We start from the raw sequence: 19739 nt of genomic DNA, 5'->3' as shown, positions 1-19739 counted from the left end.
AATACCAAATAAAATAATACTTAAATAGGTAATTACTGCTACTTGATAATAGATGTAGCACTGACCGGAAAGTCTTATGCTGTTGAGATAAGACTTTCCGGTCGGTGCTACATCTATTGTCAAGTAGCAGTACTGATAGTTCCGCTACTCGATGCTAGATGTAGACACTGAAATTAATAGTCTGAACTTATGTATGGAGTGAGCACTCTTGTTTTACTATATTTCTCTATGTTATTACTTTCCTACCTATATCTGAAATAGTCATGGTACTTATTCCATATTATTACCTACATTTTAATAAAAATAAATGAAGTAGAACAATATTTTTTCTTTGTTATGTTACATATCTAAGTTTTCCGTTTTTTTCTTTTTTTGCATTTGTAAATCTAACTAAACGCGACTGGTACCTATGTATAAATGTGGGTGCGAAGTTTCTTGTTGTCTGTATTAGCAGATATTTGGGTCTATCGTTGGCCAGTCTGCAAAAATACATTATTTGTTAGATAGATATTTTAAAAGAAAAAACTTAGTATTCATTAGTTTATTTAATGGTTTAAACATAAATGCAATGTAAATTATATGAGAGATCGTGAAGCTAATATATATTATTATAACAAAAACTATTTAAAACAACGGTATGGTGGGTCAAATGTATACATACTATTAAGATATTTGGTAAACTATTATATATTTATATATACTAAACATTATTATTCATTATATAACTAAATACGTAAATCTACGAAATGTAAATATTCGGCAGATTGGTAACTATTGTTTTAACAGCCAACAGGCATTTATTAACTAAAATAAATATAACATAAATATATATTGACTCGTATAATTCATCTATATTCATACTAGTACATATACAATCAACGGTTTGCACATAAATAAACACGAAATAAGTAACAAATAAATATTATATATATACATATAACACAACACGCGGACAAACTATCTACATCAGATTTGTGTGACATTCGAATCGCTACTCAACAATACAATGTTTCTTGACTAAAATCACTAAAGACTAAACTGTAACAGTCACAGTCAATAAATCCGATGTAACGTTGAGTATCAAACGTTTAAGCCATAGTAATATTATAGGTACGTTTAGTTAGCAGTGTCGGTGTGAGGCACGTTTACCTCGGGGGTGGGCTTATGGTGGATCAAGACATCCTGGACCATGATGTTGTGTAGGTCCTCGATCTGCCACAGGTGCAGAGGACGGTCGACGGGGAAGCCGATTGGCTCATCGCTCATGCGGCGAGCTCCACTGCCGAAGCCAGGAGATACCACTTGGTCGAAACCAGTACCCAGTTGGACCTTAGGCGCGCGGTACTCAGAGATATAAGTCAGCAGGACGAAGGGCATACCACCGACGCGACCTGGAAAATGGCACAGTTTAGTTACATTTTCCTAAGAATCAGTAATAAGTATAAAATATACAGCGCAAATGTAATGAGGCTTACTTCAATAGGATTTTGTCAGACTTGGGAAAGGATTTTTTAATTATAACTATAACGATTTAAATAAATTGAATAATAATTCAATGTAATTCAGCATAAACATACCCTTAGGAAGCAGCAGACGCTCAGGGAATCCTTCAATGTTCTGAGCCTGGCTCAAGACGAATTGACCCTTGCCGTGCAGGGCGTTCTCAGCCTTCTCGTAGACCTCATGAGCGCTGGTCCAGTCGTCAATGGTCCATGTGTTTTGGGTGGAATCGCGCTTGATAACGTGCTCACCAACGGGCACTGTACAAATAAATGTACAATTTAAATATCGCAAATGTTAAGGGAGCTATGTAATGTATTCAAGCATTCTGTTATACATTTAACTTACAGTCGTGAGTGAACTGGTCGATTTGGAAGAAGTTTTCAGTGTTGAGGTGAAGAGGGATTTCGTAGCCGTGGCTGTCGTATTTGGGAGCCAAGAACAATTTGACGAGAACGGTCTTGGCGACTTCGCTCTTGACGTTCACGCGGATCTGGTAGACCTTGTGGTTCAGACGAGGGACCTGGACGAGGACACTGACGTCATCAACGACCACCTTTCCTGTAAATTAAAAATTGAGTTTGTAAGTCATATATGGATGGAAATAGCAGCACTAAAAATAACGTAGTTTTTTTTTATTCCAACGTACTTTCAAAGTCGTTCATGTGCAGGTGGTTGGTAACGTTCACGTAGGTGTTCTCGAAGTAGGTGACCAACTTGTCAGTCTCAACCTTCTGGATGGTAACAGCAGGTAAAGCAAGTTCTTCAGGCTTGTAGGGAGGCAGCTGCTGGTGCCACAGGTCGAAGAGGTTCAACACACGCTTCCAGATCATGTAGAAAGCGGGGTCACGAAGAGAGGTCTGGTAGAGCTCCAGAGCGGAAGGCAGGACCAAGGGCACGGTACTGGAAAATACATCATGAAATGCTTTTATATACCTACTACCTATAAGTACCTTAGTAGTAAAAAAAAAACAATGCTTTAATATTTACTTCTGGTGGTAAGCGTGCTCGTGAACAATAGAGTTTCCGAGGAGTTCTTTCCAGAGGGTGATGAAGTCCTTGTAGTAACCGGTGTTGGGAGAGTCAGCGTTGGCTTCAATCAGGCGTCCGAGAACATCGATGGATTCAGGAGTGCGCAGGCTGACGTGCTCGCCCAAGTTCTGAGAAAGTAACGATATATTTTAAGTTAAACAAATGCAACTTTTATATAATATAAATAATAGACAATAATTTATAGAAAGTACTTACGTTAATGTAGTATCCAGCGTCGATAGCGTCACGAATACGACGCTCGTAGTCTTCAATAGCCTTAATTTCATGAATGAAGTCTTCTTGATAAAGGTGGAAGTGGTTAGGCCTAACCGGGAATGGGATTCCGTTGTGGTACAGGAGACCAGGGGTGTAACCTTCCTCAACAATGCCGTGCAGTTCAAGTTCAGGGATCTCACCAAGACCGTTGGACAGTCTCTCCATGTAGTAACGAGACAGGAGCTGCTTGTGCCAGTACCAGAACCATTCACCACGGTAGTCCTTCACCAAGGGGCAGGTTTCGCTTCCGAGCCACTTCGGGTAAGCCACTTGGGTGTTGTAGTACCATGTGTTGAGAGCATAATCGTGAGTCCAGTAGAAGACAGGGGAATCGACAGAGAAGTAAGGCCAGACGGTCTCGTTCCACCTAATCACTACATTGTCATTCCAGATGTAAGTCGTCGGGTAATGCTCGACTAGGTGCATGCCGTGAGTGTTGATCCTCTGGGCAGTGGTCATAACTTCTCCATTGTGGAAGTAAGAGGGGAAGATTTCGTAGAGGGGCGGGACAACGAATCCTTGAGTGTCGTGGCGGTGAGAAATGGCGGTTGTGAGCACGTAGACGTACAAGTTCTCATTAACACGGTCTCTGAGGTACACGGCAGTCTTGTAGAACGTATCGTAGTCCTTAGCGGAGAACAGAACTTGGAAGAGAGTCTCAGCCTCGAACTGATGATATTCTTCAAGAATAGAGAAAGGCACCGCACGTGGCAGTAGACCATACTCCATGAGATCCACGTAAATCTTGACAGCAGTTACATTCTGTAAATTAAGGAGAGATATTATTTAACACACATAATATATAATCATAGTTATAATTTTAATCGTTTATACTCAGGGGTAGGTATATGTCAAATGTCTTAGTATGGATCACTTTATCCTAAGCCCCATTGACCCATACTAAAACATTTTAACCATACTAGGTGACCCGTTTCATTAGTCTTGAGTGAAGTTATGAGTATTTAGTTTATGACTTACGCTGTAGTGCTGAATGTTCTTCTCGATTTCCCAAGTACTGGCAATGGTCTTAAGTGGCTCGTCGTGAAGAGGTTCATGGATATGGTAGAAGAGGGATGACAGGTCAACCTGACGCTTGAGGGAAGCCTGGTCAGCTAAAACAAATGTTTAATGTTATTATTTAGAGATATACTATATACTTATTATTACACTCAATAATTTTGCTGAACAATGTTGAAATCACAAATTTATACATAAGAAATGGGACGGATAATTAATGGATCTACCTATTCACAATTTACTCTACATAAGTTATAAGCAAAATGCCAAGAAGACAGAATGAGCATTTAACATACTAAAAGAAGAATGAGCTTCCGACTGATTCATTTAATTCACGCTTATGTAACGCCATTATCATAAAATAATGCCTAATCATCTCACTAAAAACTGAATAAATCGCTGATGAGAGAATAGTGGTGACTTACCAGGTTTCTGGGGCCAGATCTTCTTGAGGGAGTCGCAAGACCCGCCGGCCACTAGGAGCGCCAAAGCACACAACACGAGACGAGTCATGTTTTGCCAGTGCTGCATTGACCACCAGCACCCCCTTTTATACTGCCCCAGGACTGATAACGGAGAACCGAACTAAATGTATTTTGTTATCAGATATGTTGATTCATATATGGTTATCATAGGTCAGGCACCGGGGGTATGTATTGATCGATATAAAAATAATTAATATATTTTCCGTCGATATATCAACATTTAATAGAATTTCAGAAAATATAATCACTCATTTTATACAATATACATTTGGTATATTATTAAAATGATTAAAATTATTTTATATAATTATATTTCGGTATAACACACGTATAACACTTATTTCTTATAACGATCATGTGATATAATGCTCATTTATTATACAATTTTTATTATACATATAAGTATTATTCGGTATAATATAGGTATTTTTGCAAATTGCCTTTTATTTACCTAATCTAAACTTCTTTTCTTTCATTTTATGTAGGGGTCGCAATTCCAACCTAACCTAACCTAGTATTCTGGTAGTGGTTTGTTTTGTGTAATGGACGCAATTCTAACCCATTTTTTTATTAGGGGGGAAAATGCATTCCGCATACCACACGGGTGCAAGGGGTGACCCGAGTGGTTATGTGGGACTCCCGTCTAGGCTAATGAGGCCCACGGTATACCCACTAAAAACCCCCCATATGCCGCCTCGCCGCCCTATTGGTGGGGTTACGGGAACGCTTGCGTACTCATCCGCGACCCCACCGGCGGCAGCTGCCTACGAGCGGCTCCTTCGCGAATGCCCGAAGGTCCTTCACGTTAGGCGCGCCAGATGGTTCGACGCGCCTTCCTCCTCGGCCTCCGTTCTGCACTGTAGCGGACCCCCCCGAGCCCGCCACAAGGAAGCCACGGACGCCAGATAATTCCCCGACGCCCGGCGACAGATCAGGTCTATGGTTCTGCCGCAAAACCACAACTCGGCTGCAGAGGATAGGGAGAACGGCACATCATAACACCGACACTCCTCTTCCTCTGCAGCCCCACCAACGCCGCTACAGCAGAACGGCCCCGCCAAGTTCGCAGGGGATAGGGAGAGTGGCGTATCGTAATACCATCACGCCTCTTCCCCTGCGATCCCACCTCGGCCGCCGAAGATAGGGAGAACGGCTCACCGCAATACCGACACTCCTCTTCCTGGACGGTCCACCTCCAACGCGTCACAAGCGGGCTTAACAAGCCAACTTGGAGCGTCCTCCTCGGGCCAACCCGCATCTGAAACAGGCCGGCCCTGGTTGCCTCTTCGCTTCACCGTGGGTGACCAAGCCACGGTTACTAAGCCCCTCCATCACGACAAGGTGAGCAACCGGCGGGGGGACGCAATTCTAACCTAACCTAACCTACTTTTCTGGTAGCGGTTCGTTTTGTATGGGGGTGGAAGTTCTTAACCTTACCTACCTAGTTATAAATAGCAGATCGATATACGTAGAAGGAGCAGGGCCGGATTAACCCTAAGGCAGAGTAGGCAACTGCCTATTGGCCCCGCCTCGGCTAGGGGGCCCCGCGCGCACCAAATAAAAATATTTGTTTCATATGGTCAAAAGAAAAATGTATGGTACCTAATGTCCAATATCAGTTTCTCAGACACACAATCATTAGATGATTATGTAAATTATGTTATTTTATAGCTTTTAAAGTATGTAATGTCGAGCACGAATTTCAGGCTCCTGAGGGCCTAAAACCTCATCAATGGAACTTCGGCCCTCCGAGTAACTCTTGTACATATGACACATATTATTGTTGGGTAACATTTGACGATTGGTTCGTGTCAGAGCGCTGCACGCTGCTTTCTTACAGCTCGATCCTCGGCGTCGCTTTTTAACAAATATCAACATTGATTTCAGAAGCTTGGCCTTTTGCCTCGCATGAAAGCTCACCTCGCTGGTTATAAGTACGCTTTGGGCTTGTTAAGTAATGTGGAGATTGCTGAGCTCGATTTTCAGCCAAAAGTGAGGCTACCTAATTTTTGGTTTGTCTTCCAAATAGCCTTTGGTCTCGCTGCGCCAAGCTCGGCCTGCGGTCTCGCTTTTTAATACAATGGACATTCGTTGGCGTCTGTGCTCCAGCTGAGCTTGTCCTGAAGCACGGCTTTGACCTCGCATGAAAGCTCGCCTCACTAGGGAACTTCGAATTTTTAGGGCCGGCCCGGCCTTTCTAACACGCTCTCACATTTTTTTTCCAAAAAAATTCGCGCTCGCTTCGCTCGCGTTTTTTGCTGGACGGGCCTGTACCTATATGGTAGCTTAACTGGTCAATGAATACATGGAAAATCATTATTAGTAGTTTAATTTTAATCATGTGGCTTAGTGTATGGTCTTACGGTCGGAAAATCGCTGTTCAGCCTCGCAAAATATTTAACTACCTAGCGAAAAACACATCGTTCGGCTTGTTCGGATCGGCTCAACCGACACTTGAAGGTTGAAATTAAAACCGAAAACTTACTTCCCTTTACTGAACATTATGTATGCAGAATTGACTATAAGGGGGCCCCGAACATTGCACTGCCTAGGGGCCCCGACACGCTTAATCCGGCCCTGAGAAGGAGTATCGTTTTTTGTAGTGTTTAATAGTAAATGTGGGATTATATGACTAATACATTATATCAACAAAGGTTATCGGCTCGATTCGGGAAATGAAATTAGAGATTCACTAGTTATGAAATAGTAAAGATATGTGACCTTCCACGGCAAAAGGTACCTTGTGGCGGCTGGCGCCGCGATTCGGGAAATGAATTAGATATTCACTAGATATGAAATAGTAAAGTTATGTGACGTTCCACGGAAAAGGTAAGGTAGCGGCTGGCGCTTACGTCGCATAGCGCCGCAATAATATTGGAGCGTAAGCGCCAACCGCCATAAGGTACCTTTACCCGTGGGACGTCACATATCTTTACTATATCGTATCTAGTTAATCTCTAATTCATTTCCTGAATCGTGCCGTATAACGATTTCTACTTTAGATGAAATAACTTTATAACTATCATCAATTCGGTAACTATAGGAAATATGCATTAGGTATACTTCAAGAATGTTATGCTAAATGGTATTAGATCAATTCAATAAAACGATATCCAATCATTATATAAAACGATAATAATATCATATGTAAATATATTCAGTGTTGTTATATCATTTAATAATTATACTAAATAAGCGTTATTGCAACTGATATTATAATAAAAATGTTTATAGCCACCGATACGCACCCAGGCACCGGTAATGTCACCTTGATAAACAAGCAACAACGGTTACACTCCGGGAGTGCCGATAGAAGTGAAAACTTACCTCACTATGTTACCGACGCCCGGTAACACGATACATACGTTTAGCGGAGGTAGGTATTCTATTTATTTATTATATATTATTATCATTCTCAAATAAAATCACACTTTTTCATTGACATGTTTATTTACATACTGCCATGACAACGTCAGATTATTTGAACATAGGTAGAGTCTTGAAAAGGAGTCCGCAACATAAATGTCAAATAACATTTAGTTTTTCTTTATTGATTTAAATGCCATTTAAATTATGAGTAGCCTGGCCGTTGTGGCAGGGAGATGGGATAGTGCACTAGTTAGGCACTGGACCTCCCAACATCTTAGTTTAAGTAATAACATAGTAATTTAAGTCCAGTTGTAAGTTTGTAACTAACAGTATATGGATTTCAATCGTCCGAAATAAATGTTTTTTTTTTTATTAATGATTTTTTAACGAAAATATGGACGAATAACGTTACCGGCACAGATAAGGTTGGAAAAAAGGTTACAAGAGACCATTATAAATCATACACTAGCCCTTAGGAATTGGCTTAAGCCTATGTTGCATGTTGTCTCATAAGGACATCTTGTAAGGACAGGGTTCATGTGGAACTACACTAAGTAGTTTTTAAAGAGCTGTAGGTATACTAATATGAGTGCAATAAACAATTGTGAGACTGATTCAGGGCCGATTGCCGAAACGAACCGAATGCAACCGAACTGCTTCCTATTTTCGACAAAGCACCCGACTTGCACACGGTGCAGATTTTTTTTTTTTTTTTTTGATTCCACTTCAATCCTGCAAGCTGTCTATCTTTGACATTTAGCTGGAAATTAAGTATTTTTAATAGTCGTGCATGGTGCGATATCCTTTGATACGCCCATCAATTTCGTTAAATCTTATATTTATTTTATAAGATCTTGGGGTGCTCTTCTCTTCAGCCTTGAAGACGGTGCAGATGAAACGCAGTCCGTCTGTGATCTGTGATCAACCTAAAATGGGGGCCTAGCCAAGATGACAATCGTACATTTTATCCTTCAAATAAAATATTTTTTTTAATTCTAATTAGGTACTTATTTACTTTTGTTCTGTTATTTATTGAATAAGTCATATTAGAATAACCTGAAACTAGGATGAATAGTCCATAAATCCTCATTAGGAGCTTGTGTTTTTTTGGAAAACAGAAATTATGGCAGAGTTATTAAAGTAAGTAATTAGTTTACAATAATACTATCTTTCCGCATGGACACGAAGGAGTCGGAAGGCGGACCCCGGGTCCTCGCGCCCCGCGCGGGGGCACAGCTGGGATTGACGCCAGGATGATGATGATGAATACTATCTTTCAGCATCTATATTAGACAGCCTAACTACTATTCAATCCAAGTAACCTCCCTGTTCAATATTTTTCTGTATTGGCATATCTATCGTATTATACCTGCATTTTACCAAAAATAAACGAAGTTGAACAGATGGTATAATAATATACTCCGCCTGGTACTCTCTTCCGAGATTCGCGAACGACCTAACTGACACAGGCCTACGTCATCATGCTGTTTATAGGTTCTTAAACTTTAAAATGTGGGAGAATATTAACCAACGGTGAAAATTATTTTAACGGCATTAATTTTAAGTTATTCATGTAGAAACATAGTAAAATAAAACAAATCTAATGTATTAAATTAAACTTTATTTATCTATACAAGACAAACGTTTGAAAAACTAATTCACAGTTAATCAATAAACGGTGTTCGACACTTTAAGCAATTTTAATTTCTTCTGCAGTTGATTACCTACTAACGATTTTTTTATTTATTTTTTTAGTCTTATTATTGTTACCAAGCTTACGACGTAAAAGTTTGGAAAACACTGCGACTGCTGACACTGAGCGAGAAGGAAATAACAATTAACACGCGTTCGACAAGGATGACGGTCAGGGACAAAATGGCGGATTGTCAAATGTGACAGCGCTATCCTGTGTTGCCAGTAGTGTAAACAGAATTACCCGAACGTCTGAAATTTCTTTCGTGAATCGGAAGATATTGCTAACGAATAATTAAAAATGACGTGTTATTTTAAAATTTAAGATAAAGTACATATAAATGAAAATTATAAAATTATAAAGAAATATTTTAACTTATTAACCATAGATATAATATACCCATGTAACATTTTATGTTGAAATAAAGTGGCAATGTTATTGTGACGTAGGCCTGTGTCACTCTGGGAAGAGAAGACCATGTTTTATTAGACCATGGTTGAACATTTTTATTTATACCTAAATACATACAATTTTCTTTTGCTGTTTCTTTTATTGCATTTGTAAATCTAACTAGGTAATTGATAGCTATAAAAAAAAGCATAACTTGTTAGATAGGTACAATTTTTCTATATCTGAATTTTCGTCATTATAATAAAAGAAAAAGACGCAGTATTCATTTGTTTATTAAATGGTTTAAACATAAATGCAATATGAATTATATGAGAGATCGTGAAGCTTATATATATTATTATAACAAAAACTATTTAAAACAACGGCATGGCGAGTCAAATGTATACATACTATTAAGATATTTGGTAATTCTATGCTAAGCATTATTATTCATTAAATAACAAAACACGTAAATCTACTAAATGTAAATATTCGGCAGATTGGTAACTATTGCTTTAACAGCCAACAGGAATTTATATACTAAAATAAATATAACATAAATATATATTGACTCGTATAATTCATCTATATTAATACTATTACATATACAATCAACGGATTCTACATAAATAAACACAAAATAAGTAACAAATAAATATTATACATATATAACACAACACACGGACAAACTATTTACATCAGATTAGTGACATTCGCTACTCAACAATACAATGTTTCTTGACTAAAATCACTAAAGACTAAACTGTAACAGTCACAATCAATAAATCCGATGTAAAGTTGAGTGTCAAAGGTTTAAGCCATAGTAATATTATAGGTACGTTTAGTTAGCAGTGTCGGTGTGAGGCACGTAAACCTCGGGGGTGGGCTTATGGTAGATCAAGACATCCTGGACCATGATGTTGTGCAGGTCCTCGATCTGCCACAGGTGCAGAGGACGGTCGACGGGGAAGCCGATTGGCTCATCGCTCATGCGGCGAGCTCCACTGCCGAAGCCAGGAGATACCACTTGGTCGAAACCAGTACCCAGTTGGACCTTAGGTGCGCGGTACTCAGAGATATAAGTCAGCAGGACGAAGGGCATACCACCGACGCGACCTGGAAAATGGCACAGTTTAGTTACATTTTCCTAAGAATCAGTAATAAGTATAAAATATACAGCGCAAATGTAATGAGGCTTACTTCAATAGGATTTTGTCAGACTTGGGAAAGGATTTTTTAATTATAACTATAACGATTTAAATAAATTGAATAATAATTCAATGTAATTCAGCATAAACATACCCTTAGGAAGCAGCAGACGCTCAGGGAATCCTTCAATGTTCTGAGCCTGGCTCAAGACGAATTGACCCTTGCCGTGCAGGGCGTTCTCAGCCTTCTCGTAGACCTCATGAGCGCTGGTCCAGTCGTCAATGGTCCATGTGTTTTGTGTGGAATCGCGTTTGATAACGTGCTCACCAACGGGCACTGTACAAATAAATGTACAATTTAAATATCGCAAATGTTAAGGGAGCTAAGTAATGTATTCAAGCATTCTGTTATACATTTAACTTACAGTCGTGAGTGAACTGGTCGATTTGGAAGAAGTTTTCAGTGTTGAGGTGAAGAGGGATTTCGTAGCCGTGGCTGTCGTATTTGGGAGCCAAGAACAATTTGACGAGAACGGTCTTGGCGACATCGCTCTTGACGTTCACGCGGATCTGGTAGACCTTGTGGTTCAGACGAGGGACCTGGACGAGGACACTGACGTCATCAACGACCACCTTCCCTGTAAATTAAAAATTGAGTTTGTAAGTAATATATGGATGGAAATAGCAGCACTAAAACTTACATCGTTTTTTTTTATTCTAACGTACTTTCAAAATCGTTCATGTGCAGGTGGTTGGTAACGTTCACGTAGGTGTTCTCGAAGTAGGTGACCAACTTGTCAGTCTCAACCTTCTGGATGGTAACAGTGGGTAAAGCAAGTTCTTCAGGCTTGTAGGGAGGCAGCTGCTGGTGCCACAGGTTGAAGAGGTTCAACACACGCTTCCAGATCATGTAGAGAGCGGGGTCACGAAGAGAGGTCTGGTAGAGCTCCAGAGCGGAAGGCAGGACCAGGGGCACGGTACTAGAAAATATATAAATACATGAAATGCTTTTATATGCCTACTAAGTACCTAGTAGTAAAAAAACAATGATTTAATATTTACTTCTGGTGGTAAGCGTGCTCGTGAACAATAGAGTTTCCGAGGAGTTCTTTCCAGAGGGTGATGAAGTCCTTGTAGTAACCGGTGTTGGGAGAGTCAGCGTTGGCTTCAATCAGGCGTCCGAGAACATCGATGGATTCAGGAGTGCGCAGGCTGACGTGCTCGCCCAAGTTCTGAGAAAGTAACGATATATTTTAAGTTAAACAAATGCAACTTTTATATAATATAAATAATAGACAATAATTTATAGAAAGTACTTACGTTAATGTAGTATCCAGCGTCGATAGCGTCACGAATACGACGCTCGTAGTCTTCAATAGCCTTAATTTCATGAATGAAGTCTTCTTGATAAAGGTGGAAATGGTTAGGCCTAACCGGGAATGGGATTCCGTTGTGGTACAGGAGACCAGGGGTGTAACCTTCCTCAACAGTGCCGTGTAGTTCAAGTTCAGGGATCTCACCAAGACCGTTGGACAGTCTCTCCATGTAGTAACGAGACAGGAGCTGCTTGTGCCAGTACCAGAACCATTCACCACGGTAGTCCTTCACCAAGGGGCAGGTTTCGCTTCCGAGCCACTTCGGGTAAGCCACTTGGGTGTTGTAGTACCATGTGTTGAGAGCATAATCGTGAGTCCAGTAGAAGACAGGGGAATCGACAGAGAAGTAAGGCCAGACGGTCTCGTTCCACCTAATCACTACATTGTCATTCCAGATGTAAGTCGTCGGGTAGTGCTCGACTAGGTTCATGCCGTGAGTGTTGATCCTCTGGGCAGTGGTCATAACTTCTCCATTGTGGAAGTAAGAGGGGAAGATTTCGTAGAGCGGCGGGACAACGAATCCTTGAGTGTCGGGGCGGTGAGAAATGGCGGTTGTGAGCACGTAGACGTACAAGTTCTCATTAACACGGTCTCTGAGGTATACGGCAGTCTTGTAGAACGTATCGTAGTCCTTCGCGGAGAACAGAACCTGGAAGAGAGTCTCAGCCTCGAACTGATGATGTTCTTCAAGAATAGAGAAAGGGATCCCACGTGGCAGAAGACCATACTCCATGAGATCCACGTAAATCTTGACAGCAGTTACATTCTGAAAGGAGGGGTACTATTTAACACTAACATAATATATAATCATAGTTATCATTTTAATCGTTCATACTCAAGGGGTAAATATGTCAAATGTCTTGGTATGAACCACTTTATAGTAAGTAGTAGTTGAACCATAGGTAGGTACTAAAACATTTTATACACACAAGATGACCCGTTTCATTAGTAAGTATTGAGTGAAGTTATGGGTATTTAGTTCATGACTTACGCTGTAGTGCTCAATGTTCTTCTCGATTTCCCAAGTACTGGCAATGGTCTTAAGGGGCTCGTAGTGAAGGGGCTCATGGATATGGTAGAAGAGGGATGACAGGTCGACCTGACGTTTGAGGGAAGCCTGGTCAGCTAAAACAAATGTTTAATGTTATTATTCAGAGATATAATTTTGCTTAATAATGTTGAAATTACAAATTTAATTTCAAAAAAACATATAATTCATTGACAATAATATTTTTTTAACAATTAAATCAAACTTTATAGATATTGATATTAATAAAATATTATTATTTATTTGCATACATATATTATTCAATTTATATGCAAGAAGTGGGACGGATAATTAATAAGCAAAATGTAATAGTAAATGTAGACAGAATGAGATTTTAACGTAGTTACAATTTAAAATAAGAATGAGCTTCCGAAATTTAATTCACGCTTATGTAACGCTATTATCATAAATAGCAATGCCATCTAACGAAAAACTGAATAAATCGCTGATGAGAGAATATTTAGTAGTTAATACTTACCAGGCTTTTGGGGCCAAATCTTCTTGAGGGGGTCGCATGACCCGCCGGCCACTAGGAGCGCCAAAGCACACAACACGAGACGAGCCATGTTTTGCCAGTGCTGCATTGACCACCAGCACCCCCTTTTATACTGCCCCTGGACTGATAACGGAGAACGAAATGAATGATTTTGTTATCATAGGTCAGGCACCGGTAATGTCATCTTGATAAAAACTATGAATTACACTTTAGTACCGCGTGTTTCAGCGAGATTCTTACCTTTAGATAGATATAGATACTATCAATATCTGTTCAGGTTCAAAGGCATCCTTAAGGGCCGATTGCCGAAACGAACCGAATGCAACCTAGCTGCTTCTTGTTTTCGACCAAGCGCCACCGACTTCCACAGTCCATCTGTGATCATCCTAAAATGGGGGCCTAACCAATCTTACATCGACAAACGGCAAATGAAAAGAAAAAAACCGGCCAAGTGCGAGTCGGACTCGCGCACGGAGGGTTCCGCACCATCAACAAATAATAGAGCAAAAAAATCGTCTTTGTTGTATGGGAGCCCCCTTAATTTTTTTATTTTATTTTATTTTTAGTATTTGTTGTTATAGCGGCAACAGAGATACATCATTTGTGAAAATTTCAACTGTCTAGCTATCGCGGTTCATGAGATACAGCCTGGTGACAGACGGACGGACGGACGGACGGACGGACAGCTAAGTCTTAGTAATAGGGTCCCGTTTTTTACCCTTTGGGTACGAAACCCTAAAAATATCGGGATGCCAGACGAAAGTCACGTGACTATTTCCACTTCTTAAGTTTGAATAGCGTTTTCTATCGTCGATTGTCATCTTAGCAAGGCCACTTGTATATTAATTGCATCGCACTCTCAAATTCAATCTGATATCAGTAGGCCATTTAGTGACTAAGTACATCTACTCAAAGGTTAACTGGAAGAGATCCCTCAAAGGGTTCCTCATCCCTCATAAGTTTGCCTTTGTACATCTTACAAATTTTATGTTATTTTTAACCCCTCATTTCCCAGGACCTCTCAAATCCATACAATTCCGACTCATATTGGAGCCACTGGGAACTGAGAGGTTAATATGTATTTTTGTAGAATAAAGAGTACCTACTATTACTACTACTACTACCCCTGACCAAGCGATTTCGAAGTGCGAGCGAAGTGTCTCCGTTTCAGCTTGAGCTTAAATTATTTCGCATGTATATTATGTTTATGTCCGGTTGTTTTATTTTGTCGGTACAATTTTTGGGAAATTTTGAAATGGCTGAACCCAGAGTTCTCGAGGTCTACATAAACAGCTCACAGAGCCACTGTTTACAGAGCTTGTTGCTCAGAATACTTATCCTTTATATATTTCTCCTCTTCTATATGTAGTAAACAATTGCATACTTATGTTTGTTTTACATCGATGTTTTCAGTAACCCCTGCTGCTGCGTCCATAATTTAGAATACCCTATCACCACATTATTTTTCATCTGAAGTGGCAAAGTTTTTGGATTTTCTAATCTATTAACTTCAATAGTGTTCACTTAATTATTAAGTACATATTTTTTATAAAAAAAAACTTTCCAAAATAATGTTGTTTTTGAGACCAACCTATCGAATAGCATGCCATAAGTGGATATTTACTGACCCCTTGGTCCCTTGCCCCTTAAGACTGACAAACGGACATGACGAAACTATGATCGTAACATTTTTGCCCTTTTGGCTACGGAACCCTAAAGTCATCCCTAACAACCCTTTATAGCATCTTACTTACACCATTGTAACAAATGACCGCATAACTATCCCAAAACTTCAAAAGTCAATCCAAGCTAATAATTAACTATTAATACAATAAACCTCATTACTACTCTCTCCCGGATACGCTATCAGTATTTTCGTGTAATTAGTGACAGATATGAACAATAAAAACAGTAATATTAGGTAAGTAACTGCACTACAAAAATAAACATGATGTACTTATTAATATTATCTCACTGCAAGTGATAAAGTTGTAAAAAATAGCTGCCATGAGAAGAGAGCTAAATTACGTGACTTTAAAATGTTATTCTGATGTAATATTTCTATTAGCTCCAATTTTTTTTATGTGTTACAATTATTAGGAACGGAAATGAATAGTACTTATGTTAAGGTACATAAATATGTTCGTCTGTCATATTTATTTGCTAAATAGGTGTATTTAATAATAGGTACGGAAATTTACAAACTTATAACTAGGTAAATATAAAAATAATTTATGTTATGTTAAGTAAATGTTCATAGCAAGTTTCATGCAATTTAAGCATGACTCACGCTAGACCGGGCCAGGACCGAGCCGGAGCTTCCGGCGGTTCGTTTTCCATGTGTCGTAGCGTGTTAGATTTTGGGCTAGCTTATTTGAGTAGGTTGTTCAGTTGTTTAGAGCGACTGCGCCACCACCTAGACATTTTTAAAATAATCTGCACTCGCTTGACGTGATGAAGTTTTTATTCCTACTTTTAATTAAAATTCGAATTTCTTTAGCAGGTGTTTTAACCTAGTTTAAAAACAAAATTGTGTTGAAACCGCTTTAAAAAATAATTGCCTTTGCTTAATTAGTTTTCAACTTGAACTATTGAAAAACCATTCACAATACCACAAACGTTCGCTTATCAAGCCGTATGCCCTGAAGTGCACCTTATTTTTCAATTCTCGAACAATATAGGTAGGCATTCAAAGCTAAAACATCAAAGTGCATGAGGGTATGCAAAGATGCCTGATATAATCCCGTTGGACTAAAGCCAGCTTACTGAGCAAAGACTGATATGGGAACTAATTCACAACGCTCGTGGAGGTTAGTGTGATATTTTTCAGTTCAATTATTTACCTACAGTTCAGTTTACTTTAATTTTTATTACGTACGTAATAAAAAACGTACGTAATTAAAAAAACAACTTATTTTTTTACAAAACTTTCCAAAAAGTCCTTTGCTATTGGTACTCTGACGGGAAGATGACATAGTATTGATTATATTTTATTCATAAGGTCACCTACATTAGTAATCGCCAAATAATTTATGAAGACGTTGGTCTTTAGATAGGAAACTCAACCCGCCAATTTGTTAATTTAATTATGCCTAAATACTGCCGTATCATCAGTTGAAACGGAACCTACCACAAAAATAGTAGATTAGTTAATCCAGTGGTATCTAAATATTAAAAATGTGTAGGAAATAACGATGCTATGACAAGGCCAATATATTACGGAGTCCGCGCCTCGACAAGAGTCCAAAGATTTGACATTTGAGTTATTTATTGGGTAAAAAAATAAATTACTGGAATGCCCACACATTCGTTTTGCCCAAGGTGGTTGATATGGGTAACACAAAAAAATATAGCCCGGGGCTATTATACCGCTACTTAGGACGGAAATTAGGTCAGAATCCTACTATTATATCAAGTCAAATGTAAAAGTTTGGTTGTTGTAAAAGTATATTTGGTTGAAATTAGGCATTTAGCAATTTATAGATAACCGTGTAAAAGCAATGACTAGAAGGAATTGCGGTAATAGTTCAATTAATGATATTTTATTCATTATTATCGTCAATTTTTCTTTAGTTTTTTTTTTTAGTAATGTTTTGTTAAGTACCTACTAGAAATAAGATTTTTTCTTCTTTAAATTTTGATTAACGGAGTAGCGGTTGCAATATATGGGAACAGCCTTCCGATAAAGGAATGATGGATAGTAGTAGTGTAGTGTAGATTAAAGCCACGCCTGGAATGTCCGCGGTCTTAGATCATTCAACGTCTATCCAGTGTTATCGGTTAGTTAATGTTTTGAAATGGGGAAATAGACCAGATTTTCAAAATTTCGTATTCAATATTAAGACATTTGTACTATGAAGCAGTTTAGATTACATTAATTTATCAGAATTCTCTCAGATAGCGCACACGAAATTAATTCAGTTTTCAAAGTTCTTATGAAGAACATCGGCTTATTTTGTTGTACCTACTTAAAAGTATAGGTTTGAAAAACTGAATCGAGTAGTAGTAGGTACGGTAAGGTTGGTAAGTACTTACCTATAGGTAAGGTAAGATAGGATAATATAGTATAGGTAATTATCTACGTAGGTACATTATTTGTTCTAAGGTGAAATGTTCGATTCCATGTGATGGGTTGTTGCGTCTGTAACAAATTATGTAAATTCCGCTCCATATAAAATTGAATCGAAAACTTGTTATTGATTTATCGCTGAAAAATCAGCCTTGGTCCACCTTTCAATAATGGCAAATCTGTAAATCTCAAATGTCCAATTATTTGCGATTTTCAAAGTTGTTTTATATTACAACATAATAATTATGTCACTAAGTTCACCTATTATTATTAATTTAACTGTTGTAATATAGAAATACATAGTATAAGTAGAAAACAGAACAACAGTTACTACGCCACTTAGTGTGTTTAGTAGGGAAAAAGTATACTATCCAAAGTATCCATATAATAAACTTAAAATTACCCGCGACTTTACATCGAAGAGGTACTTCGATACAAGTAAAAAAAAAGAAAACTTCTCCTCCCCGTTTACTTCCTGTCTAGTGTACACACTATGAAATTCAGATACTTCGACGCTGTTCAACTCCATCGCTTTACTTTAAACAATATGAAGCATACTTACACTGTTTAGATTCTCGAGCAAGTAATGTCTTGTTTAATATTCATATATTTGTTTTCGAAGTTGTTTCGCTCTGACACTTTACCGATGGCTATATATTAATTATTCCATGCATGAGCACGCATTCATTGAAATGTGGCACTCATCGACATTGTTCTCGTTAAGTAAATAACGAAATCCCCTTTTATTTGACATGCTTTCAAACGTATATATATCAATGGGAGAGAGAAAAATCGGGCGAAAAAACATTTAGGATTTTAGGAGGCTTAAGAAAATCCATAGCAGCATCGACGTGGCCTCTTTTACTTGTTAGGATACTGTTACTACAGCTACTATTTTGCGTTGGCCGTTCTTTTGAAATCATAATCGGAACAAAATATTTGCATGCAGGAGTTTACTTGACTTGCATATTATTTTCCAAAACCTTTAGGACATATCCGGTAAAAATCAAGTTTTAGTTCTTTCCGACTCTGCTATTTAGGTACTTGTTGGTACTTATTAGTAGAGACCTCAAATCATACAAAAAAAATATTATCCGACTACAACATAGGTACCTAACTATATGATTACTAAAATGTTTACCTTACTACTGAAGTAAGGTAAACATTTTATATCAGAAAATTTACGCAGCAAAATATTATGTAGCTAATAAATTACGACCATCTCCGCTGATTTATTTTCTCGCATCCTTCAAAAGTAATCGGACGTAAGAAAGTAAATTCTATGAAATCTACTCTCACTTCGATGGTCAATAAGATTTCAAACAAAACCCGACAAAAACACCTGAGAACAATCACTTAACTTAATCTCCTTAGGACTGGTATTAGTGAAGGTGACAAACAAACAAAATCCGCAAAATATTTTGTCAAAATCATGTCACAACTGGTGGTCTTATCTCGTAGTCTCATTGTTGCATTTTGTCACTTTCTTTTTCAATAGTTTAATTTGTTTGGGGGTGGCGGACTTAGCGAAAATTAGAATGTCAACATGACGCTCTCCAAACGGATTATCCATTTCACTCTGTCAATTCTAAAACGGTGTAAGTGAAACCAATGTTTTGGGAATTCATTCTTAACACGAGTGTCGTAAGTTCAAAATATTGATTTAATTTTGAGTTAATTATGTTCGCCTGATTTGCAAAAGTATAGTGTTAAGTTGTCAAGAGCCCTTTGTTGGCTTTATTAACTCTGACAGTTGTAAAAATTCTTAGTTTTGGGGCAAAATTTAAATATTTCCGTTATATTTAGTAATTAAACAAGGTTTTTATGTACGTTAGTAATA

The 19739-nt window shown here is 38.4% G+C and overlaps 1 protein-coding gene across 1 annotated transcript; it reads right to left on the bottom strand.

Moving 5' to 3' along the window:
- Positions 1 to 993: 993 nt before the first annotated feature.
- Positions 994 to 13915, bottom strand: LOC134654345 (uncharacterized). Its single transcript, XM_063509809.1, has 17 exons — positions 13813 to 13915; positions 13278 to 13411; positions 12231 to 13052; positions 11973 to 12142; positions 11637 to 11890; positions 11336 to 11548; positions 11065 to 11247; positions 10605 to 10878; positions 5079 to 5277; positions 4251 to 4410; positions 3787 to 3920; positions 2749 to 3570; positions 2491 to 2660; positions 2150 to 2403; positions 1849 to 2061; positions 1578 to 1760; positions 994 to 1391 (listed from the first exon to the last, which is right to left on the bottom strand). Exons 1-17 carry the CDS (start codon positions 13898 to 13900, stop codon positions 1117 to 1119), a joined length of 4548 nt encoding a protein of 1515 aa, XP_063365879.1. The 5' UTR covers positions 13901 to 13915; the 3' UTR covers positions 994 to 1116.
- Positions 13916 to 19739: the final 5824 nt, after the last annotated feature.

This window comes from Cydia amplana, chromosome 14 (genome assembly GCF_948474715.1).
Source record: "Cydia amplana chromosome 14, ilCydAmpl1.1, whole genome shotgun sequence".
In the NCBI taxonomy this organism is placed as follows: domain Eukaryota; kingdom Metazoa; phylum Arthropoda; class Insecta; order Lepidoptera; family Tortricidae; genus Cydia; species Cydia amplana.
This window is presented reverse-complemented; position numbering and strand designations above follow the sequence as displayed.

Coding starts and splice junctions, on each gene's coding strand:
- LOC134654345 (XM_063509809.1), bottom strand. CDS start 13,900: ATGGCTCGTCTCGTGTTGTGTGCTTTGGCGCTCCTAGTGGCCGGCGGG. Junction 5,278..10,604: donor CACACCGACACTGCTAACTA/AACGTACCTATA, acceptor TATCCTCTGCAG/CCGAGTTGTGGTTTTGCGGC. Junction 1,761..1,848: donor CGACCAGTTCACTCACGACT/GTAAGTTAAATG, acceptor TTATTTGTACAG/TGCCCGTTGGTGAGCACGTT.